General features: G+C 54.6%; 5 protein-coding genes across 5 annotated transcripts; 2 read left to right on the top strand and 3 right to left on the bottom strand.

Moving 5' to 3' along the window:
• Positions 1-4,177: 4,177 nt before the first annotated feature.
• Positions 4,178-5,116, top strand: MYCGRDRAFT_96949 (uncharacterized protein; the record flags this gene model as incomplete). The annotated part of the gene is made up of 2 exons (XM_003848154.1): positions 4,178-4,248; positions 4,588-5,116. The coding sequence occupies 2 exons, from the start codon at positions 4,178-4,180 to the stop codon at positions 5,114-5,116; spliced, it is 600 nt and encodes a 199-aa protein (XP_003848202.1).
• A 301-nt stretch (positions 5,117-5,417) lies between these two features.
• On the bottom strand, positions 5,418-7,903 carry MEP (metalloprotease/fungalysin metallopeptidase; the record flags this gene model as incomplete). The annotated part of the gene is made up of 4 exons (XM_003847833.1): positions 5,418-5,518; positions 5,880-6,988; positions 7,044-7,432; positions 7,483-7,903. 4 exons carry the CDS (start codon positions 7,882-7,884, stop codon positions 5,418-5,420), a joined length of 2,001 nt encoding a protein of 666 aa, XP_003847881.1.
• A 2,741-nt stretch (positions 7,904-10,644) lies between these two features.
• On the bottom strand, positions 10,645-13,527 carry MYCGRDRAFT_96947 (uncharacterized protein; the record flags this gene model as incomplete). The annotated part of the gene is made up of 4 exons (XM_003847832.1): positions 10,645-11,152; positions 11,414-11,876; positions 12,007-12,067; positions 12,523-13,527. The coding sequence occupies 4 exons, from the start codon at positions 13,525-13,527 to the stop codon at positions 10,645-10,647; spliced, it is 2,037 nt and encodes a 678-aa protein (XP_003847880.1).
• A 228-nt stretch (positions 13,528-13,755) lies between these two features.
• MYCGRDRAFT_96946 (uncharacterized protein) lies at positions 13,756-15,303 on the top strand (the record flags this gene model as incomplete). The annotated part of the gene is made up of 6 exons (XM_003848155.1): positions 13,756-13,936; positions 13,986-14,028; positions 14,085-14,300; positions 14,537-14,556; positions 14,730-14,952; positions 15,123-15,303. 6 exons carry the CDS (start codon positions 13,756-13,758, stop codon positions 15,301-15,303), a joined length of 864 nt encoding a protein of 287 aa, XP_003848203.1.
• A 6,756-nt stretch (positions 15,304-22,059) lies between these two features.
• Positions 22,060-23,632, bottom strand: MYCGRDRAFT_77261 (major facilitator superfamily protein; the record flags this gene model as incomplete). The annotated part of the gene is made up of 2 exons (XM_003847831.1): positions 22,060-22,225; positions 22,278-23,632. The coding sequence occupies 2 exons, from the start codon at positions 23,630-23,632 to the stop codon at positions 22,060-22,062; spliced, it is 1,521 nt and encodes a 506-aa protein (XP_003847879.1).
• Positions 23,633-24,911: the final 1,279 nt, after the last annotated feature.

The raw sequence follows: 24,911 nt of genomic DNA, 5'->3' as shown, positions 1-24,911 counted from the left end.
GTCTAGGTGGGGCGAGCGGTTCGACGTTTATTGACGTTGGAGGACTTGCGCTGCCGGCTGGGCTTTTTCAATCTAAACGGTCGTGTCTGATCGACCGCCGGTCCGTCGGGTCGGGTCTGGATTGATGAGGCGGTCGTGCAGGAAGCGGCGGCGGTGGTGGTGGTGGAGGAGTCGGGTGTCGTGCAGCGCGTGCAGAGGTGGAGCAGCGTTCGTCGGTGGACAAGGGTGGATTTGGTCGTGGTTGTCCGAAGAGCGTTCGGCGCGATGTCGGTGGTGTGATGGGGCTGCAAGATGATTGCAGTCGCAGTCGCAGTTGCAGTCGCGGTCCCCGTGTAGAGTCGGATCGACGGTAGGGAGGAGATGCGGTTGGAGTTGTTTGTCACAGGTGTTGTGTTGTGTTGCGTGAGCGGAGAGAATGGAATGTGCGGTGCAGTTGATCGCAGATGGTACTGGTAGGCGCAGTCGCAGTTGGAGAGTCGCACAGACGGCAGTTTTGGCGCGCCGAAGTTGGAGCGCAAAGTGCTAGTTTGAGTGTCTGACCGTGCTAGTGCTGGATCGTGCGTGGGTCAAACCGTCAAGGTAGCAAGGTCAAGGATAAGGACGAGGTCATGGACTCATGGTCAGGTCAGCACGGAAGCTGGGATGAATGTCACTAGATGGTTGCTAGAAGACGTCGGTCTGCCGGGGTTGGTCGGCCTGTTCACTAAGAACGGCAGTTGATGGCAGAGGAGGAAGCAGAGAGCAAAGTAATGTATGAATGTATGAGAGGCGACTGCAGACAGGGAGACGCTCCAGATCAGACCAGCGTTCAATGCTGCAGTGTGTCGACGGTGGTGTGGAGTAGAAGTAGAAAGTACCTCCCCCTCCTGTTTGTTGTAACCGCCCGCTCGGTGATGTACGCAGTCCAGTCAGCAGAGAGTCATGTGCATACCTTACATCGCGCATGCGCATACGCCCTACGGGAAGAAATGCCTCATCATGCGGCTGATGATACGATCGACTAGCCAGGACTCGACTTTTTCATTTACTGCAGTAAGGTAGGCACGCGACTCGTCGACTGATCGTTGTACGGATACTCAACGTCTCACTTCTTGACGTGGCCCCGTCTTCTAGAAGGCCACACCGAAACACTCTCATTTTCCTTGACATGGTCCCACAGTCTCACGGGCCACAGTCCCACAGTCCCCACCAGCACGCACCACCTCCAACTCACACACAAAGCACACTACTGCACTAGTCCAGCATTGCCGACGCCTCCCGTCAGAACTAGCTCGATGATTGGCCTTCCGTCCGACCTTCGATTCCTTCCAGAACGACCATGGAAAACGACGAGAAGCAATGGAAGAGAAGCATTCCTTGGAGAATCCTCCCATCGTTCCGCCAGCTTGGTTCCAGGTTCGTCATCTTGATTAACATTCAACACGTGATTGCATTATTCAGCGTCATGACACCTCTTTGTATGCATCCCATCCCTTGTCTACCGATCACCTCACCATCGTTGTCCACCGACGATCAGCCATGGCGTGGGACCGCACAAGGGAAATGCACTCCCATGCACGACGGAAGCAGGAAACACGCAGCTTCCGACTCCGTAGTGGCACGATGCGATGATCGTGGTTCATCCTTCAGCCAGCCATTGTCCGGCGAGGCTCCACCGAGCTCGCATCGCCGTGTGCAGTGCAGTGCACTTGCCTTTGCTGGGAAAGTTTCGACTTAGCAAACGGTGCCTGCTCGGCTGACTCTCTTCTCGTCGCATTTTTGTGGTACTGGAGATACTACTACATTGCACACAGTACCACTCTTTGCAGAGCTCTGCCGAAACATTGTGCCGTGGACAGACATGTCGCGCCATCACACTCCCTGCATCTCTCACTCACCTCACATCGGATGGCCCGAGATCTCGGTGGTACTGAACAGCCGCCTCCGAACGAACACACGGAACAACATGTCATGTTCTGCCCGTCAAACTTCTTCCATTGCCAGGGACAAGGATCTCGATTCCCGCTCCCCGGCAATGCAAAGATCCACTTCATCTCAAAATCTCACCAGCCTCACGTCAGTGTCACGGACTTTTCTCATCACCGAGCGGACCGAAACACAAGCATTCCACGCTAGAAGTTTTCCAGAAGCTTTTTCCCTTGTGCGGCTTCGTTGTTTCGGCGGCGGAAGGAAGAACTATTTTCAACCACACCCACGCCAGCGACAGACATCCACGGTTCTTCATCGGTGCCATTGAAACATTCTTGACTCGAGTGTGTCTTCGTCGAGCAGAGTGCCGTATCTACCGAACACTCGCAGTCGTTGAACGTCGGCCTCCTGAACAAAAACCCGCGGAGACATTGCGCAAACAGTGCTGTTCTTGTCATCGTCTGACCTTCCCGCGGAGAAAGACTTCCCAGAATCTATTCTGACCTCGAGGGTTTGTGCATACCCTGTCGACTTGCAGATGCCCTGCACAGGTCCTCCCCTGCGAGTCTGCAACGACGGCATCACCCTCTCCGCCGCAGCCTGACGGATCACGATCCACAAGGGAGAGACTTCACCACGCCATCTTGGTGCGACAAAGCCTGTCAAGTATCAAGACTTGCAAATGCCGCCAAGCGACCATTCTCCGGCAAAGTGTCCTTTACTCCCTCGTCTCGGACTCTCGGCTGACTTCTGAGCCTCATCGTTCTACCTTCCTCGTTCTGCCGAGAAAAACAACTCTTCTTCCGGCAGATCGTACCTGGAACATCACGAGTCAAGAAGCTTCACGCCAAGACTTTCCTTACGGAAGTAGACTCCCATATCTCGACCACCGATCCTTGATATGAGAGCGGCCTTGCACGACTGTTCGATACTCAAGTGGAGTTCAGCCTTCACATCCTCAAGTCCGGCGGAATGCATGCCGCAATAGTCAGGACTGGTTTTGGCAATTGGCAGACACTACCTTGCTTCGCATACTCCGCTTTGACATTCGGCCCCAATATGTGTTTCAAGACATGTGATTCTCGGATGGATGTTCCATGAACGGTGTTACGGGCATTACTCAACACCACCGGGTTTGCACTGACTGAGAAGGATTCAGATCCAGAATCACTCGGTGGAATACTCGGCGATTTCATCACCTCCTCGAATACTGCATCGCCGCAGGAGTCAAGCATCGCATCTCTCCTACTTGAATCCGTGCTCAACTCAACTCGGCTCTGCAGGAAAAGTCCATCGTACCTGCACCCCAACCTCCCGGCCTGGCATGTCCACGTTCCCCCATCATGGCAAGGAACACCCAAGAACGCCTTCCCATCATGTGAAAGATGCAATCGCCTCGGTCTCACTCTCGCCTCGAGTCACCTCACCTCAGCAGATGACAGCCCTACCGAGTCGTGCCGTTGGTTTATGCCATGGGTGACCTTGCTTCTCGAGACGACATGACACGAAGAGCTGCTGGCATTATTCCGCCTTGTCGTTCCGCCGGCATCATCCTCGATGGGGAGAACGTGCCGGAAGTTAGAGGGAAGTGTACTTTGGGGCCGGGAAGGTGGTGGTCTTCTTTCTCTGCTTCTTCGTTCGGATTCATATTCAGCGAACCAGAACACCAAGCACGAAACAACAGGACTAAAGAAAGCAAGAAACCCAGTCCGTGTCAAGCAGAGAACTTATCCTACTGATGACCTCTCATCAATCAACATATTCCCGAAATGTCCGTCGCAAGGCACAAGGTCGATCTCGACATCAAGGTCCAACCCGACCAAATCATCAGCGGGGAAAGACGCGAGACGGCGGAATTCTCGGACTCACACGTTTCGAAGCAAAAGTTTCCCGGCTGACTTTGTTGAAGCACTGACTCTTTTGTTTCCGGAGGGATGGGGCGAGGCAAGTCAGCCGGACGGGGGATGCTAGTTTTGTGATCATGACCCGGGAGGGCGAGACTCGAGATTTACGGGCCGAAACATTTGATGATGGAGCGGATAGATCACGGTGTCAGCGCTGTCCAGCAATGTCGTCGAATGCCGAGGAGTTGTGACGATTGTTATCGATGGAGTGGACACTTGTCTGCAATTTCGGTTCGTTGAGATGAGCATTGACGGTTCTGGAAGAATGGTGGTGAAGTGTGTAGTATGAAAGCTGACGGTACGTCAATACACACGGCAGTGTGAGAGACGTACAGCTTCGACAACGATGCCCTCTTTCCCATCCAATGCCTCTCCGACGGGTCATCGCCGACTATACCCACGAATTGTACAACGTCCCTAGGAACCGGCTGTCGATGTGAGGAATGGCCGTGTTCGCTCTGAGGGTGAAAGACTTCACGTGTTATTTACTGACCAACTTTCTAGACACGGCTCTCGACAACTTGGGCTTCACGAAAGTCGGTCTCTCTTCGGCTCCGCCGCCACCCTTCGAGCATGTCGCTCCTCCAGGTCGTCTGATTGCGGATCTCGTTCTGCCGAGTGACTCTGAGCTCGTCTTTCCGGTTGCGAAATGTGCTTGTCGAAGTGTGCTCTGGATCCTCAACAAGTGCTAATTGATATAGCCATTTGCGCAGCTGAGCGGCGACGAGATATTACATATACCTGCATGAATGCCGCTTTCACTTGGACCTGGTAGTCACAACATCCAACACGACGACGAGGAGGACGGCGGAGTGGCGATCCGTTGGGTGGAAGAGCCTGGCGTTGCCCTGTGCGAGGCGCGCGGCCGCTCTCCGTCTACTCTCTCGCTCGATGAGAGGGACTATGCCGCCAAATTGGAAGAAGTCGGGTTGAAAGATCGATCAGATATGGGAATGGTGGCGTTCGCTCTGGAGGTGAAGGATCCCACGGACAGGAGACGAGGACCGGGAGGTATAGGTGGTTGTGATCTACTCTACCTACGCATCGTCAACCCACATCAAGCATCCGTCTACTCGATCAGCCAGATCCCATACCCCCGCCCGGAAGCCAACAACGACAACTCCGTCATCGTTTCGCCGTCTCGTGTCCTTCGATGCTCCGAGGCAGGAAGTCCAAATCGAATAGGAATCTTCTTGGGTGACGGCCCGGCAAGCATGCTCGACCGCAGACCAATCTTCTTGATTCTGGACTTTGAGTGTTACAGCAGTGGTTCAGTGTGGTCGCGCCGTTTGACCGCCGCATGATGATATGTGTTCCACGTTGCCGACGGGGAAAGGACTGTCGCTCGAATACTGCTCTCATCGCAGTTCGATGGACTATGCTGCTCAGTTGAGACATATGAGCTCGACACACTGATCAATTACAGGAACGGTGGTGTTCGCTATGGGAGAGAAGAGTCTTAAATCAAGTACGCAGGCTTAACATCAAGTACGCAGGCCTCCAAGGTTGTGTCACTGTGATATCTTCCCAAGACGTCTTCTACACGCCACCAACGCACAGGCAGCAAAGCCAAACCCCACCACCTCCGTACAGCGATGCCGTCGATCACACCACACCGTCGCGTCGTCCTCGCTTCGTTGACGATATACCAGCACCGCGCTCTTGATCACCTCTGCCATCCACCAGCGGCTTCGCACCGCCAGCGCCTTGTCAATCCCACAATAGTCATCAAGGAGGCCGGTTGAGGACCGGCAGCAGTCCAGTTCTCTCCAACAACAACGATAACAACAACAACAACGTCAGCGGCTCGTCACTGATGTGCCACTGCAAGTGTGATTGTATACTCCTACTCGGGAGCACAGGATGGCAATGGCTGACTGTTTCTCGACCATGAAGGATCTGAAGCATGCACGACACGCAGGAGAGGCAAGCGCTATCATGGAGTGAATGCAAGGCACTTGATCATGGCGTCAAGCTTTTGCGAGACATCTTCACGCTCAATACACAGACTCAGCACCGCCTCCCTCTAACAACCCCTCGGAACCTTAAACCCATCAGTATACACACTCCCCACTCTCTTCGCATCCTCACCCAACCCTCTCTTCGCGAAACCCTTCCACAACTCACACCTATACTTCCCCTTCGTCAACGCCCTCTCCGCGTCCAAAATAGCATCTCTCGCCTGCAAGAACGTCGGATTGCAAGGCTGCAACGCCATCCCATCCTGCACCAACTTCATCGCCAAGTACTTCCCATCAGTCGGGATGCCTCTTCCAGTCAGAGTCGGCGTCTGCTTGGGCGTGTTACCACGGCTATCGATGAGATTCCACAGCACTTCATACAGCGTCGAACACCACACCGTTCCGAACTGGTGGACGCGAGTGAGGGTGTTGAGAGAGGAGTAGGTGTACGGATTGGTCGTCAAGCTGGTGGAGTAGACGTACGCCCGGATCCCTTTGGGGTCGTTGAACGCATAGTCGCCGATCGGGTAGTCGACGGTCCTCTTGTCGGAGTTTTTGACGCGGATGGATGTGGCGAAGAAGTCGGACCAGCCTTCGCCCATACCCCCGGATTCGAGCACGGATAAGCAGCGGGAGTTGAGCGGGCCGCCGGTGAGTCGGTTGGAGAGACCGTGGGTGTACTCGTGGATGACGATGCCGGCTTCGAAGGAGGAGTCGCGGTTGGGAGTGGACTGGTTGAAGACGTACATGCGCATGCGACCTTGAGCGCCATCAGGAGGGGTGGCGAAGTTGGCGTTGTTGAGTCCGCTGCCGTCTTGGGTATTGAGAATGACGGAGTCGCCGCCCTGACCGCCGCGGCCGAAGTTGGAGGTTTGGAAGTTGCCGGCTTCTTCGTTGAAGCCGAGGGTGTAGAGGAGGTCGTGGTATCTGTTGGAGGTGTAGAAGAGTTGGATGACGGAAGCGTTGATGTACTCGGCGGGCTCGAGGGCTGGGTCGAAGGGAGCGCGGAAGTCGAGCGAGGCGCTCTGCGGGCGAGGCTCGGTGAGGTACACTGCGTCGCCGTCGGTGTTGGACTGGGCGATGCCGTTGTTGCCGGCGGTCGTTGTAGTTTTTCGCACGCCGTCGTCGTGCCAGCCGCGGGGGCTGGACTGTTTGTCTTCGGGATTGCGCTCGACCTTCTGTTTGTTGCCGACTGGGTCGTTGATTGGCCATGGACTGCGTTCATATGTCAGTATGACTGTGGAGGAGTGTTCAAGAACTGCTCGCTTACAAGACTTCATAGGATGCATCAGAGACGTAGTCAGTCACGGCCAGGATCTGGTTCGATCCATCGGCTTGTTGGTAAGTGGTCAACCAATTGTCGGTGACGTCCGTCTCCAAGCGCCATGCTGGCACAAGTTCATTGTCGCCGTTGCGGTAGTAGACGAGCTGACCTTTCGGTGCGGACTCGACATTCGACAGGCCCTCCACTCTGAAGGCGGCGGTCTCCTCTTCCACGATCTCGGCTTGAGCAGGGTCGATGGGAAGAGCCAGAGTACGGGCTACACTGGAGACAACCTCGGTGGGCTCCAGGAGTTGCGGGACCGCGGGAGCGGATGATGGCAGAACTCCCGTGTAGAAAGAATTGCCGTAGGAGAAGATGCTGCCGTCCTCGTTGACCTGGAGAGATGTCAGCCACATTGAAACTGCTCCGATAGGTCAAGACATACGTTGACGTTGAAGTCGGCATCGTCAATGTCGTATCCAAAGATCGTCTGCTTGAAGTAGACATGCCCGATACCGCTACCACTGACATAGTGGTCGCCAACTTCACGGAACTCAGCATCCGGGAATGTCCTCTCAACGAAGCGAGTAGCTGCTCGAACGTAGCGAGGCAGTCCGCGTGCCTCATCTGACTCCTCGGATGATGCTGCGGCTTCGACGTCGCCCTCTAACGCAGCGGCCTCGACGTATGCAGAGCGTTGGCGAGGACGAAAGTTCTCCAGAGCGTCGCCACTGGCTAGCTGTCGTGCTTGAAGAGGATTTGAAGAATGGCGAACTGCGTCGTGATGAGGATGGGCATATGCCGCAGTGATGAGAGCTGCCCAGGAGGCAAGTTGACTGCCACGCATGATGGGCTAAGAAATGCACAGAGATAGAATGTAGGGAGAATGGAGCGAGTCGACCTTCTCCACTGCTGCGTGGACGGCCTGCAGATATAGGCATACTTCTCTCTCGACATTCCGCCATCTCAAAGCTGTCAGTAATCGCGAGCTTGATGCAATAGGCAAGTGACAGCATGAGTAGCTCGTGAGCTACTGCCTACTCCGCCATCTTCTGTTCTTGGCTCTGGACGACACGATGGCCGAATACCAATGGAGTGGTGAGAAAAGCCCGACGCAGGTCTGCGGAGAATAGAAACAGTATTGCGATATGCAGCCAAGTGATAGGGGTCTCGTGCGCCAAGCATGCTGTCGCAGAAGTGGTAGGTACCAAGACTTTTTGCAAAGCTCCTTCCTATTTGGGCGATCTTGGCCCACGGCTGATTGGCTTGAGCTGGAGCCATTCTAGCGCGTGGCGCCGGTTTGTGGAGTTAGGTTCGACTTCATGTCGGAGGTTGCAGTGTATGGGGATGTCGTGTGTGCAAGGGTTGGGAACGATGTCGATCGGCGTCTTGGGCAGTTGCCATGTGCTTTGCGGCTTGCCTCGGTGTGAGGGTAGTGTGTGGTGTCGATCCATGGACGGAGTCGGAAGGTATGCGGTACTCTCGGCTGAGAGAAAGACGAAAGATGGATGGGTGTAACACGTGGAGACCACGGCCGATGATCTCTCAAAGCCTCGAGAATTATGCCGTGCCTTAATCTCCATTGTCCTCGATTTTCTACCGACACAGCAATTCATTTCACACGATCCGTACGAGGATAAAAACCAGAAAGCATCTCCATACAACCTTTCAGGCGCCTGCAGAACTACCTCTCCGAATCGAGCAGATCGACATTGCAATCCGCACAACCAGCAATCCGAAACACTCTGCCCAACGATCACTTTGATTAATATCTGCAGAACGCCTGATCGATGTGTTGCTTGCCTGTATTGAGGGGAAGTCGGCAGAAGTTTGCTGGCCGTAATTCAACTGAGAGAGCACTCCCCGATGATTGTATAAGGCGCCCTTGAACAATCATCCGAAGCAGAGCTTCCTTGCGCTTGAGTCTTGCGGTTGCAGTCGCTCCTCGATTTGTCCAAGGCCGAAGTAGGTCGCATCCATGGACTCCAGTCGCAAAAGGGCTTTGCGTGCTGAAAATCTTATAGCTTCTCGTCCTGATCGGCAGCTGTCTCTGATCGCTTGTTTGACTCGACGCCCCGCGGCCTTTGAACCTCCTGGTAGGTTGTACGCTACTGGCGTGTAAATCCCCCATTCGTTATCTGAGCAATCGTCCGGACGTGCGGATCACTTTTCTGCTTCGATGTCCCGCTTTTCATCAGGACGAAGTCGGTCGTGGTCGGTAGCCTTCCTTGAAAGCGAAAAAACTCATCAGTTTGTGCCTCTGGAACGAGAGTATGATGCATCGAATGCAAGATCGGGACAGGCGAAGTGCCGGATGGGTAGCAAGTCATGAGTCCGGAAGTCCCCAATTTGGCAACGTGACATTGCAGCCGACGCCTCAGGCAAGGTTTCGTAGAAATGGAAGTTCGAGATCGACCAGTCATGCATGCAAGTGCCCTGCCAGATCCTATAAGCACCATGGGCCGCCCAGTACAGCTCCGAGTCCTCTTGCAGTCTCTTGACTGACTTCCCGACGGAAACAGCCCGAGGCGTCCGATACGACGACGACTTAAGACAAAGCACCATCGCGCTTACCGATTGCCACAAGGCTCTGGGCATAGTCATTGAAACACTTTTCCAGAGCGCGGTGTAGGCCGTTTCCTTCGAGAATGTAACTTCGGGATCCAGTTTCCGAAGTTTGTCCATGTAAATTGAGTATTTGAGTTGCTCCAGTGCCGACGAGCCAAGAGTTGGTACCCGGACTTGAGGTGTTGGAGGAGCGGCCAAGGACGTCGTCTGCTGTTCTCCGCTTCGTGCTCTTGGCTTTTCGGGTAGTCTGAACGCAGGCGAGGAAGCAAAGTCGCGGACTGCGGAGGTTGGTATGGCCAGGGAGCCGTTTGCAGCATAGATGGCGCGGCGGAAGGACTGCATCTTGACGACCTTGAGATCGTTTGGTGTGAAAGCTGAGCCGAAGACGTGGTTGAAATAAGTAGTCGTTTCGTGGACATGCAGAAAAGTGGAGCACGAGCTATGATATCCTTGCTTGACCGCTTCACCGGTTGCGCAACCTTTCCGAGTGCGGCCTCCATTCCGAGCATGCCCAGAGTTGCTGCCTCGGAACATGCGTGTAGTGTCCACTATCATCCGTTCCAGTCTGGTCGCCTCATAGCCAGTGGGCTTCAGATTCTAGTTGCGGTATGCTGGCCATTCGTAGTGCCTCCAAGATGTGACCCAGTCGTATCAAGTCAGTGAGTCGAGGAGCTGGGCAGAATGATCTTCAGGACCGATGATACTCTCAGACCATCTTGGTGTGCCGTGCTGTCGACCGCGGAATCCATCTCTTGGAGCTTGGTGACGAAGCCAAAGTATTCAGGACGCCTGCAGAATGGGCGGCGAAGATGGCATCTCATCCCAGCGTTTGCCGCACGGGCTTTGTTGGGCTTTTGGGTTTTCTTTCATGCTTCTCCACCAGCTTCTCGAGGGTACCAAAAATCGTGGAGGGCGTGAAGCTGTGTGAGATCGAGGGAATTTAATGTTCGCGAATGCTCTCGGTCCGCATAAGAGGCCTGCTTGTGACTGTCCTTGCTTTGCTTTGCATCTTTCAGGACTGCAGAGCGAGTTCCCACCGTCACTGATGGTCACTCCGCCCTCGATCGTCCTTGTCGCGCTGGTTCCAGTATCTTTCAGACTCCGCTTGCAATCTTGGGACATGTTGCATTTCGCTCTTGCGACCTGGATTCTTCCGCGGTTTTTTGCCCTGTAACACAGACTGAACATGGCCAGCGAAAGCCGCAGGTACGGCTTTGGTCACGAATTTCGCCAACAACAGGTCGACTTGTTCTTTTGTGAAGTTGACACCGGGATGGTCCTTCTGGAGCTTCTTCATGAAGGTGGAGAATGTCACGTACTCCAGGCCTTTTCCGGGAATCTCCGGGCAGTGTATGCCTCTCATGAGGTCTGCATTCTCTGTTTTGGTCGCCGGTGTCTTTGATACTCCGCGTTTCGCCCGCGGCTTCTGGGGTAGTCCGTAAGCAGACGACAAAGCGAAGCTGCGGCATGAGGGAACCGGGACAGCTGAAGGACGGCCTGTGGCATGGACGGCGTAGCGGAGTGATTGCATGTTGGCGGTCACGGACCTGGGCGGTGGTATGGTAAGAAAAGAATCCCGAGGAAGAAGGGACTGGACTTCACTAAATGGGGGGCTGCTATATGAAGGTGGGCGAGTGGAGACCTTGGTGAACACGCCCTTGCTGATTTGGCCGCTACGCCGCTTGTGTGACCTGGCAGCTCCATTCCGAGCATGCTCAGAGCTGCTGTACTGTGGGGTCGTGATCCCAGCGCTGCCTGGACAGGTGCACATCGTCTTGGGTTCAGTGCAGACGGAAACGAATAGTCACTGATCGTCACTCTGCCCTTCATCTTTTTCACCGCGTTGAGCCCAATATTTCTCAGCCTCCACTTGCAGCCTCTTGACATGCCGGAACTCCTCGTTTCTGCTCGGTCCCGTCTTCTTCTTGCCTTGAAGAATGGACAGCACGAAGAGTTCGTCACTTTTGGGCATCCCTCTGGTAATGAACGTTGCCAGCGCTCTGCCGGCTTGCTCTTCGGTGAGCACGGCTCCAGGATTCTCTCTCTGGAGCTTTTTGATAAAGGTCGGGTACCTCAGGTATTCCAGACTTTTGGTGTTGATCGGGCAGCGGATGTCCTTTAGCACCTCGGCGTCCGTAGCTGCTGGTTTAGTTGGAATCTTTTGCAGCTTTCCAGTTCTTGACCCTTTCTTCTGGTAGTTTGTGCGGTTGCAAGAAGCGGTAAAGCTGCGGAACGTGGACGAAGCGATTGTGGTAGCTGGCAGGCTGCCCGCTGCATGGGCGGTACAGCGGAGTGATTGCATATTGACGGTCAGGTATAGTGTGATAGGTCTTTGTTGAGGGAAGAAGACCGCCAGATTAACAGACAAGAGTTCCGCAAGTGGAGAGCTTCGCCGACATACCCTTGCTCATGCGCCGCTTGTGCAACCCGAGAGACTCCGTTCCAAGCATTGCCCAGAACTGCTGCCTGGGAAGTGCATTACGCTGGGCTCCACGACGAAGTCGGCGTCATGATTGCTCTGTTTCCTGCGGTTCGATGGCGTGGGTGAAATGGACTTCAGTTGAGTCCAAGGGAGAGATTGGCGGAGAGCTGCAAGTGGAATAGGAGCCGGAGCCAACTCGATGACTAAGCCAACAGAGAACGTGCTGATAAGAGCCACCCTGGTACTTCTGTATATCCTAGGCATCATGCTCCAGCACTTCTCACCAGGCACTGGTATCGCGCAGGTCCTCTGATTGACCGTTTCTGCTTATCAATGAGTTCCGGGGCACCCACAAAAGCGACCGAACTTGACGGCACGGAGATCAGAAAATCAACCTCGCCCTCCTCCCTTCCAACTCCACGATCCCCGTATTCAGATTCCTCCCATACTGCACCGTACCATTCACCTTCAACGAATGGTACACCATCTTCTTACCATCCACCGCAATATCCACTCCACCCGGCCCATACAGTCCAAAATCTCCAGTTCGCAAGTTCGCAACAAAATCTGCCTGTCTCCATACGGTCCTGCGATGCCATCCACACTGGTCACATAGCTCACAGTATAGCTATTGTCGTTATAGCATCCGCTACTGAAGAACAGAAAATGCGTCCCATCCTCCGAGTAGCGAATACTCGGTCCTTCCACTTGCCACCTGTCGTCCTCTCCCATCTGGTCCCATAACTGCACCGCCGGGCCAATGAGCGTATGTCCGTCGCTTCCAGTCTGCTGCAGCATGAGGGAGGTATTCTGCTGTGCGAGAGGGAACAAGATCGGACGTGTGGCGTTGGAGGCGCAGTGCCCTCCATTGTTGATCATGGGTCCATCGACTTTGTACACGATGTAGCGGTTGCCTGAACATGGATCGAGGAAGCCGGCAACATCGACCGCACCACCTTGCGACTCGGGACAGATCCACGGCTCGAGGGAAGTATCGTTGTAGGGACCTGTGACGTTCGGACTGCGGGCGACGCCGATGCAGTGGATGTTGGAGCTGGGAGGGTTGCTTTGCAGAGCTGCGGCATAGTACATGATAAAGTCGTTGTCCATTTGGAGGACACTTGGTGCCCATATTGATCCAGGTGATGCCCAGCCATTGCTGCCGAAAGCTGGCACGTTGGTCTCGGGAAAGGCATCCGTTCTCTCGGACCAGCTTGACGGATCGTTGAAGTCCGGACTGCTGGTCATGGGCACGCGGAGCGGGGTGGGAGATAGTTTGTCATTGGTGCTGAAGAGGTAGTTCTTGTTGTCGACTTCGATAATGCAAGGATCGGGAAAGTTGGAGCCGTTGAGGGCGTCCAGGTTTTGGTAGAGACGTTGATATGGCTCGGTATGTTGGTAGGTCGAAGCACAATCTTCGGGGAGTGCTGAAGCGAGAGTTAGACATCTGCAGAGTAGCAGGCCGAACGCGGTGAGGTTTAGTACTGATGAGTGAGCCATGAAGAGGTGGAATCAGAAGGGCCTGGCGGTCAAAAGCCAACGTGTGTCGACAAGGTCGTGGGCCAGCTCTCTGCGCTCTCAACGGTACTTATACCCACGCTTCTCCCGAGTCATAGTCGGCTCCCATCAAGCTGGTCCGGCGAGGAGCCTGCCACGTCGCATAAAAGCATTCCCATCGTGCAGCGACCGAACGTATCTTCATATTATAGGTGACGTGGTCAGGTCACGATGTACCAATGTCGAAGCCATTGGCTGCGCTTCTCGCGCCTCTTGGCTGCTGGACTGTCGTATAGATTCATTCTCTGGCTGCTGTCTCCAGGCCAGACATTGCTCGAATACGGCCAGAGCATAGCAGAGCAGTCTCGCGGATGCCAGATCTGGATCTCGCAATGCTGTCGACACGAGTGTCGTAAATGGACCTGGTGCATGTGGAGACCGTCGTTATGCAGATCATCAAGAGAACAAGCTCACCGCCGCGAGGAAAGATGGCAAGAGGTTACGGTATTTTGCCTGAGGCACATATGCTTAGTCACGGGCTTGACCACCTCATCTTCCAGGCTCACTCTCCTCCTCTTCCTTTTCATCACCTCACAGACAACCGACATCGCGTCCCAAGCCACAATTCTGCGGTCTTCTATGCCATCATCGCGCAAATTCCTCGTACCTGACGCAAGAAGACGCGCTCCCAGCTTCATCAGATATTGCCAAGTCGAGCGTCGGCATGCCACATCAGGCCACTCATCCTTGCCGCGGTACAAGAAGTCGATCCGCTGGTATGTCAACCAGAAATCGATCTCTCGAAATCGCGACATCAAGAAGAATCATTTCCGCGGAGGACTACCTGCCGCGCGCGCCAATCATCGTTCCCATTGCCATGTGGTTTCCCGTGCCCCTAGATGTGGCGGTCTCTCCGCAAATTACAACCCCGCACTTTTATGGGGAGACACGCCGTTTTGACTTCACTAGTTGTCGACGCCCGGTCTTGGCTGCAATATCAATTCATTCGCAGCAGGATCATGTTGGAGTTGGGTAAGCAGTTGGTTGACATGATGGAATACTCGATCGAGCAGAAAGACGCAATGTTGTGCCGGCACGAGGAGACAACTAGAGGAACACTTCCCGCAATGGAACTCGTAGGTCAACCGTCCTTTTCACACTTTTCCCTCTCACCATAGTCTTTCGTTACTACGAGCAACATGAAGGTCGCTGCCATTCTCCCCTTTGCCGTCGCGGCGCTTGCCGCTGTCTCTCGTCGCCAACAAGCCGTCCAAAGCCCGTCCCGACCACTATTGCCGTGTACACAACCGTGACCATCACTGTGGCACCCGTCAAGACTGCCTGCCCTTCCCCGGCCGTCTACACTCACCCCGCGGCCCCAGCTGCTCCAGCTGAGACCAAGCCAGCCGATGCGATCCAGCAAATTGGGTGAGTCTCGATCGCAGCATCTTGTCCGATCCGACCAAATGCTGATATCCCCAAAGCGACGGCCAGATCCAAAACCCAGCCAAGCCCGGCGAAGCCTCGCCGATCCAACAAATCAAGTACACTACATCCGCTTCATACATCGACCCGACGAGATGCTAAAGGTCCCAAAGTGACGGCCAGATTCAGAACCCAGCATCCCCAGGCGCTGCCTCTCTCGCCAAGCCAGCTGCATACCCAGCAAAGCCAACCAACGGCACCGGCTACGCGAAGCCGACCTCCCCAGCTACGCCAGAAACCTACACCGGCGCCGCCAGCAAGGCCTCGATCGTCAGCTTCGGCGCTGCCTTCTAGATGGTCTACATCTAGACTCTTGGGAGGTGTAAGATTTGCAATGAGTTCAATGCAAAATGATGGAATGATAATATTTACTTTCTTGGGGAGTGGAACTTTTTATCAATGTGTCCCGTATACAGATCGGGTCCCTTAACTACAATGAGGCAGAATCAAATGTATTCTTGCCAGTGAACGACTTTCTGTTCTACCGCTGTTCGCAACGTCACGCTTTGCATCGGGTTTCGAGTTTGAATTGGCGAGCTTGTCCCACGACGAGACTAGACGTACCCTCATCTTTCTCACAACGCCGTGGAATTAACGGAATTAATGATGTAGAGCATGTAAAGACGACCGGAGTCGAAAGAAGCTGGAGGTGTCGTTGAGCACAAGGATTCCACTCCGAAGTGAATGACTAAGCAGATGGTGTGAAAGGATTCCAGGTTCTGCGGCGAGCCGACGAACCTCACTTCTTTCACACCTCTGTCTTTTTACCTCGTTCCAGTCCTCCCACATTCTCGTCCTTGATAGCCTTCGTCAAAGAGACCTACATTGGGTGTAGACGTCTGCTTCCCAGCCAATTCCGGCACCATCAATGGAGGAAATGTTGCAGAGAAGAGAGGGGGTGCTTTGCCGTGGATTCTTGAATGCCAACGTGGCCTGATTCTGCCTTGGAATATGTCAGTTACACTCGTCGGGCAATTTGGGAGAGAACAAGGGGAGGGAGGTGGAGGAAGGAAGATTCGACGTCGAATGGCAGTATGCGTCTGTCCTACAGAAGCGTCGAACTTCTGATATGATATCGTCGGGCTGATGATGAACCGAACGGCGGTCATCAGCCTGAAGCCCTGAATGAGGATGCCGAATGTACCGGTCATCATGGATCCATGCACACAAGTGGACTGGATCTAGCCCTGAGCCTGTGTATGCGTAGGCGCCGCAAGGTGGACCCAAAGAGTTGGATTCGTCAACGTCGGGAGACGCATCTTTCAGCTGAAGAGCAGCATTGGAGCAATATAGCGGATGCCCAATGTTCACTTGCTATCCAGTTCATGGGCCAGCAATACCTTAGGCCGGTCGCCGGAATACTCCCGGAGCGGAACGAACTCTCGAACATGTTTCGCAGACCTGTCTGGCTGCCGTTTGAACCTCAAAGATGTCATGCCGGCGATGTCCTTCCCCGGAATCCTCGTATCCGATATGCCACAGTGCTGGATGTCCTTTTTCCGTGTCTCGTACGACCATCTCGGTTCATGCGTCTTTCGGAGTTGGCAAAGCGATGTTGCCAGAGACGGAGGTTCTTTTTTGGTGGACCTCCTGGGCTGGAACTATGCTGGAATGTCGCCGTCCCGCGCCGGTGAACCTACAGCAGGAGTGGAGAAAGAAGATCTCGGTGTCTGAACGCATTTGTGGTTCGGCCGTGGCTTAGGTTTTGCTTGCGACAGACTTGCTGCTGGGCGGCGAAAGCGGACTGGGTGACGATGAGAGGCATGATGAAGTTCGAGTCGATGATGTTGCACAATGCAGCGCCGCATGGGCGCCTGATCAGCACGTTGCTGCTGTCGCCGCTGCTCGTTGTACTCTGCCTCCGCTGCGCACCGGCGGGTCTCGCAGCGCATGATGGCTACAGAAAGTGCCATGTCAAAGTCTTGAATGCTCACATTCTCGCCGAGCTGTAAGCGGTGCTAGGCTGCTGGTAGCTGCGTTTCTCCGCCTGACTCGAATTTTGGGCTTGCTGGCGAACGTTTCCGGGCAAGGCAGCTGGCGAAAAGGAGAGCCCTGCGCATACTGGTCGAAGAATCGTTACGAGGTTGTGGTGCTCCTTCCTACAACCATGGACACCGTTCGAGGTAGTTCTCGTGTCCTGTCAGCGGTTCCACCTGGGTGTTCTGATCTTCTGTTGCTGAGTGCACGCAGAGCCTGGCTTCATCGCAGGTGTCGTGGAAAGCAGTAAATCTCTTTTGCGTCCCTCGATCCAAGGCGGCAGAATGTCACAGTTCAAGGGATGCAGCACATCGACGCACCAGCGATTTTTGGAGAGCTGTCCGCTCGTAGCACGACGGTCCATTGGCCACCACCGCTGAACGTCCCTGAATGCTCTCCTGATCGTGATTCCTCTTCATGATCGTTTCACGATCATTCGAAGCGACAAAATAGCATCAGACGCATGTTCTCCTCTCTCCTGACGTTGTCCTGGAGCAAAAAGGATATCCCAACATCGTGGTTCGAATCGGAGCCCTCGAGGGCAAAAAAGAAGATCACTCAAGGTGAATCGAGGCCGAAGCCTACATCGCTCTGCCACTCCGCCAACCTGCTACTGCCGCTGCTCGCCCAACGTCCAACATATTCACGCACCTTGTTTTTTGATTTGCCGCAGCATGGAGGTGCAGCTTTCTTTGATCATTATATAGACAAAGCAGCGGCGGTCTCCTTGGAGGCGGACAGTGGGCCCGGCTTGTACTGAGAGCATGCTGGCTGCGAGCCTTTGTCCATACACACACGCACCTCGACGATGCATGAACACAAGTCACGGCCATGTTCCTCTGGGTTCTCCTGGACGGTGCGCCTTCACGGGCAAGGCATTTGCCAATGCTCAGACATGCCTCCACTTCAGGCCAATCGAGTATGATGAGCATCTTGTCATGGACATCCTGACACACGGATATCGAAAGGCGCCGGGCCATCCAGCGCATGGATCTGCATTCCCCAACACATACTGTTTGAAGACTGACACTTTCGGCATCAAAGCATCTTCGCAGTGCAGTGTCACCCTCAGGACGACCCTGGTGCCGCACCCGTCGCAGCACAGAGTATGGACATCGAAGAGCATCGACTCAGCATGCCGCGAAGGTGGAGCATCGGCGCGACACTCACAGTGATGGCTCAAAGCGAGCTCTCGCGGCGTCATGCGATACATTGCCAGTCGCAACGTACGCCACGAAACAGCAGCGATTGCCGTCGTCACCGTTACCGACTCACTTCGGCTGCGACTTGAGCATCGAAGACCTCCAGCCGAATGCACTGGCCGCACTGACTGTCCAAGGTTTCCCGCCGTGCAATACTGCGAGCATCGGCCACGCAAGATACGCTGCGCGAATCCCAGCTCACATCCCCTGCGCGTCGAGAACTCATCGCCTATCACGAAAGACGCACTCAGGTCAGAGGTTCCGTGCCGGTGTACGCAGAATGGATCGGCAGCCTTGTGGACCTCCTCGATGGACACGCAGGCCGTCAGAAAGAGCATATGATATGCGGTCGGTGAAGGTGGACATAATGACGACGGACACACTTGAGTAGCTGGGCAGCACCATAGCATTCCTGCAGATGACAGCGTTCATGATGAAGATCTTGGACGACCACGCCTGCAGATCGAGAGTCTGCAGTCAATGAACAAAGCCTCCGAGGTGCATGCGTCGTAAGGCCGCTACGAATGAGCCGGATGACAATGTACGAGGAGCCCGGCGACCGCAACATGGGACACGAACGAGCCGCGGAGCTTGCGAGATGTGAGGCCTTCCGAGAGCGCTGCAAGTCCAGCAAGCCGTACAGATTGGACAACGATGGCTTTGAACATCAAATTCAGCAGAGCATTGCCCTGTGCCCCTTTAAAAACAACTTGAGCTTGAATTTTGGGAGGCTGCATCACCTTTGGCAATGACCAGCTCAACGGCTGTGGCCCATGATTCCGAATGGTCCCGGCTGATGTTGTTTCTTGCTATTCAAGCTCCAGGCGACGACAAGCCCGAGTGGTATATCGGCGGTGATGGCGTGGAACTTGGCAGCGGGTCCAAGACTGTGACGGCTCTCGGGTTGCTCTCCTCTTCATATCTGTCCAGCAAAGTTCGATCCGGGGAAGCTCGATGGTCTTTGCTGTCGCAACGTCCAGGAGCAAGGGTGCCAACATCTGCCATGGCAGGGACAAATAGATCAATGGTAGTGCCACCTCAAGCCATTGATTTAGCAGAGGGGGGGTGCAGAGAAGGTTTGCAAGACAAATCGGTTCCATGGGCGATCGCAAACCTTACGAGCCCGTCCACCATCCATCTCCTTGATCATGGCCGAAGAAGAATCACCATCATTTCCAGAGCCGGAATCGGGATGCCGAAACGATTTTCCACGCTGCTACTTGCAGTCCTGTGATCGGATCCCAGCGATGTTTCGATGGCTGATCGTACACTCCGTGAGCTTATCCGGACTAGTCAACTCCATGAATAGTGCAGGCCGAGAATTGGTACTGCTACAAGAGCCAGACCGGGACTTTTCAACGACATAATGTCCTGGCCACGCATCTCTCAAGGATCGATTCAACAACAGTTTCGTCGACGGTTCTCCATTCATCGTCACATATATGGTCAGACCACGATTCCTAATGATCTCCGGGCCCATCAAGACCCTCGGAAGAATATACATCCCAACCACTTGTAAGCTGGAGACGAGGACCAGACCCTTCCGATACGTCCGACAGCAGCTGGGGTTTGATCGGCTCCAGCGAGATGTCCCGCAATGAATAGCCGGCCGCTGAAGCTTCGCAGACGCAGCGACTATCGGGATCAGAAAGGCTTGTGAGCCAGGCAGGCTTTCTCTAGTTTGTCTGTCTCGTCCTTGCTGATTTTTGGTCACAAAGCGGAGCGAATGCTTCCGGAAGCCGTACATATCCAGGTTGTTTGCTTGATGGACTGCACAGTTGGCAGCGACAGAGATGTTGAGCCGGTCAAGGGGCCTTGAAAGGGTAGGCATGAATCACTATCGTTCCTTGGTAGACACGCCGGATCGGTCGAAGAGAAAATGTGCCGCTGCCATGAAGCTTCGGCCGGTGGAAGATCCGCCTATCGCCTGACTACGGTCACATTGCCATGATACGACCCAAGGTCCGAGGAACCGACTGTGTCCGGGGATGACCACAAGGTCGAAATGGCCCCTTCGATGGGAGACAATAGCTGCTGCTGGACCTGCGGAGCTACCTTGCCTGCCAGAGGTCCAGCACGGTCTGTCGCACCTCCGGCTTCCGAAGTGTCGTCCAACTCTTGCTGATGTCCAGCTTCTCGGTGGCCTTCGCCGGCACGGACGATGATCGCAATGAATGCCGGCTCGATGTTTGTCCGGAATGGCACAGCTCTGGAAAGCAAACAAGCCGGAGCGTCATTGCCTTCTCGGAGGACCGCGTTCGTTCCATAGCCATCGCCGATCGGGAGGATCTGTCCATTCTCATCGCCGCGATCGTAGTACGGTGACGCCTTGGCTACACAGCCCTCAAGAGCAGCGGCTCTGGCCAGGGCGTACTGCCGGGTATTGGTGTCTCAGGCGGGTGTACTCAGAGCCTCCGCCGAGGTGAGACTTCGCGCTATGGGCACGTCGATGTCGTTTTCACCACATGATCCGCCGCAGTGTGGTGTTCGTTGGTGATCATGTCGCTGCGGCTGCAGTGTCACCATCCTCGACTCCCACAGATGCGGTGCGGAGACGAAGCGTCCTCTCGCCGTCTGCTCGTTCGACTTCCATCGGGTGTGGTATGCTTGTATGCCTGCCTCAATTTCCAGCTCTTCTTGTTTTCAGAAAGCTTCTGCGCCATTCCTGGTGGCTGTTCTGGTCTCTGGTTCCTCTCGTAAGATGTGATCAAACATACATCGTGGACCGCTGGCGCTGGTTGGAGATGGAAGAGGCGGTGTTCCACTGGTGCTCGATGCGTATGGTGCGGTGTGCGGTGACACAGATGAAGGCGTGCTGGGCGTTCGAGTGTCGAGGTCCACGGGCGTCAGCGTGATGCGTTATTGTCTTTGAGGGCATTGGTCGTGCCTCAATGTCTGGTAGTGTGATTCATCGAGCAGAAGAGCAGGCATACGTGTTGTCTGCACCATCGCTTTCTGCCACTCGCACAGATCGCCCGGAAGAGTAGGCAACGAGGCAAGCGAAGACGGGCGCCCACTGCGATATCGACCACTTCAATACCTCCCCATGGCTTCTCTCGCCGCTCGAGAGGATACATCATCAGCGGAATTAAAGTGACCTTCTGCCACACGCACAAACAGCAAACACGGCGTCAACGGTGGAGCAGACATTCATGGGTATTGGTTCCCAACACGACAGACAAAGGCGAACTGTCTTCTCCAAGCCACCGCCAAAAGGCGACGACACTGATGAAAAGGAATGTAGGTCTTTGATCACTCACCGCGCTGCCATGAAAGGATTCGAGGAGCTGGTGGTCGACGTGCCTGACCCATGGCGATTATGGCTTTTAAGGCATTCGCTGGCAAGGCGTTGGCTGGCGAGGCCATTGATTGATCTATGGCCAGGAGGTTTGCGATGCTGGTGGAGGTCGACTGCTCATTGAAGAGACACGTCAAGTCCAGTATCGTGGGGCTCCCAGCCAATTTGCCTGTCTGAAGAAAGGAAAGGAAGAAAGAGTTTGAGGCTGCCTGAGATGTTTTGTACTGCTGCGGCGGACAGTCCCGCTCTTAATCAACGGATCACAAAACCACCGGGACGTGCTCAGGGCAACGAGCTGTTGTTCTGAGATATGTACGGACGGTGACGCTGAGGGAGTGGCAGGGAGGCTTACGCCGATGGCAGATGGTGCAGCTCTTTCACCTCACAGATACGACAAAAGCGAGAAGAACTGCTTACAGAAACAGGTCACTGAGCCTCGACCGGGTTTCTATTTCTATGGACATGCACTGGCGTCAAACACATGCAGCAAGATGTTGCGCTGCTCATGTCGTTTCATTCCCCGCTCTGAACTCAAGCAACGCTGCGTCAGGGAGACGAAGGACGCACCACGCATCAAGTTTCTTCGTCATCCTCATCACCCTTCATATGCTGACGAGCATATGGACTCTTCTCCCGCAGCGACGGCCCATATCTCTCCAGAATGAACGGAATGGGCACAAGAAGGCATGCAACAATGGCAAGAATCGTGCCCGCCCAATTGTACCCCAAACCCTCGAACCTACCGCAAAGTCAGTCTCGCATATCATCTGCACCGGCAATGATGAACTCACATCTGAGTACCGAACAAAGGAAAAACACAGCCGAAGATGTTTCTCGAAAGACCGATACCTGCCAGCGCGCTCGCAGAATACACCAGGTATGCCTCCTCGGTGTACAAGTAAGTCATGAGGATCAAGGTGTAGAAGGAAAAGCCGAACATGACCGTGGCAAGGACAGGAACGATCCAGTGGATACCATACTCCGGTGGCGAAGTCCATGCGAACCAGAAAAGACTGATGGGAAGCAGCACTGCCGCAAGTTTGCCAATCTGCACGCGAGCTTCCGGCTTGTATTTGACCTTTGGAGCGTTGGCCAGCTGCTCATCATCAGAATCGGCAGGCTCCTGGATTTGCTGCTGGTAATGCCGCTCCTGCCAGATGTTCGCTAAAGGGCCCAAAGAGATGCCAATCATGAGTCCCAGGAAGGTGAGTCCAACACCTCTCGTATCAAAGCCATGGCCTTTCTCTCCGAACACGAGGTTGAAAGCGCCATTGAAGAGAAAGGACAAGCCGTACAAGAAGCCGTTGTAAAGTGCGCCGAACACAACGATCGACTCTGTTGCAAGGAATCGAAAGGGCCGAGAAAGCGTCGTTGCGAACAGCTGACGGACACCGGTCGCTCTCATCTCTTCAGTCACGGTATAAGTGTCCACGTTCTCCTCCTCGTTCATCCGCTGGGCCCTCCTTCTCAACAGAACAGAATGCCTCGTCTCATTACCAAATAGCACCAGCACAACTACCATCTGCAGCCACATTCCTCCGCAAATGCCCAGGATCGCCCACATCACCGTTCTCCAGCCATGATCTTGCGCCACAAACGACATCAAGAAATATCCCATGGGACTTCCACATACTGCCGCCCAGAGAAAAGCAAACATTGCTGGGCCGACTTGCTCACGCGGCCACATGTCTGCGATGGTTCCTCCGAAGTTTGCTATCGTTACGCTGGCAAAGAGGCCCGAGAGGATTCGCAAGACCAGGAACCCGCCGACATTTTGCACAGCAGCAGTGCCCGCCAGGAATAGCAAGAATATGCCATATGGGATGACATACAACGGTGTCCGTCCATAGTACTCTGACAATGGAGCGAGCGACATGGGACCAAGAGCCAGACCGAGAACATAGAGCGACAGTCCCAGCGTGCCGATCTCAGGGCTCACGTCAAAGTCTTTGGTGAACTTTGAAGTGGCTGGTGAGTAGCCTGATGCTCCGAACGAAACCGTGAGATCGACCAGAGTTATGCTGGCGACAACTGACCATTTCCTCCATGCTGGCCAGTTTCGTGGATCGGCTGCATCATCTGGGAGGAATTTGATGATGGTTGGCAGGGTCGTTAAATGCTGCCGCGGGAAGTCGGGTGTGCTCATTGCTTTCAACTTGGGTCCGGAGATACGATCCAAGTCCACCTAGACCAAATTATCTCGTCGATGTAGCGGCATATCTTCGAACTCGGAATTGCATCGGGCAAGCAGGCAGGATGTCGGTGAGCTCTTTATTGACGAGGTGACGTTGGAGAGACAGCTCAGCTTTGGGTGATGTCACCAAGGCGATGATCTGCCGATCGCTCGTGCTGTATCTTCACAACAGACACATCCACATCTCACCGAGCATATCACTACATCGATAGAGTCCACACGATGATCTTCGAGCGACGTTCGCATGGGAGGACAAGGCGCATGTGTCATCTGCTGCTTTACCTGTCGCGACAGGACCCGGCGCCTGCCTGACTGCTTTGCCATGCGAAATCCCTTGGTCGGTGAGTGCTAGAGCCTTCGACCTGCTCGTGCTCACCGACGACTATGTTACGGCGGGTTCAACGCGCCACCAGCAAAATAGCGGAAAGGTCCGGACAAGCCACATACCGTCTACCAATGATCGGTCTTGCAAAGCAAAGAGAGAGCCTCTAGTCCTCACGCCATGCCAGCATCGACTGATCCTGTCCGCTCTTTACATCAGGAGACCGGGCAGCCCGACGGCAAGCTCTTCGCACAACAAAGCCTGCACAGGAGCGTGCGACGGGACTCTACGGCCAATGCGAAGCGAGCGGTTCGCCTAGGTCAATTTGACTTTCTGGTGCTGCGGCTTGTTAAGCTTCGCAGCAAGCTTAAGCGCTCCCAAATGTCGTGGCATGATCGGGGAAGACCGAGCAAGAGTGGCTGTACCATGACTCCTCGCACCACGGGTGCGTGGAAACTTCTTTTGCGACCAGCGACCTGCGGCTCGCTGGCACCACCACTGCAGAGGCGGGAACCCCGAGAGCCTCCTGGAACTCACCGGCCTACTGCGCTGTTGACCGAAGCTTCGTCCTGCGGCATCCTATACCGGACTAGTATGGCCTTTAGCGTGTGCGACAGAGCTACATGAGCTTCATGAGCTGATCTAGAACAACCTTCTGCACGCCAATTAACAAGCTTACAAGGTAAAGTCTTGCGAGGTTGCGACGCATACCACGGACGAGAAGGTATGATTGCTCCGCGATCAATCAGTGATTACTGGAACGCCGATGTCTCAGGCTTCGACTTCTTTATGCATTGCTCTGCCGTATGTTCATGCAGGGCTTCGCACGTGTCAGCAGGTCTAGCACGAGAATACATCAGGCCACGACAGCGTACGGCCGACGCCTCAAAGCCCGGACATCTATCGTGT

The sequence above is a fragment of the Zymoseptoria tritici genome, chromosome 12 (assembly GCF_000219625.1).
Source record: "Zymoseptoria tritici IPO323 chromosome 12, whole genome shotgun sequence".
Taxonomy (NCBI): Eukaryota; Fungi; Ascomycota; class Dothideomycetes; order Mycosphaerellales; family Mycosphaerellaceae; genus Zymoseptoria; species Zymoseptoria tritici.
Note: the sequence above shows the minus strand (reverse complement) of the source record. Positions and strands in the feature narration are given on the sequence as shown.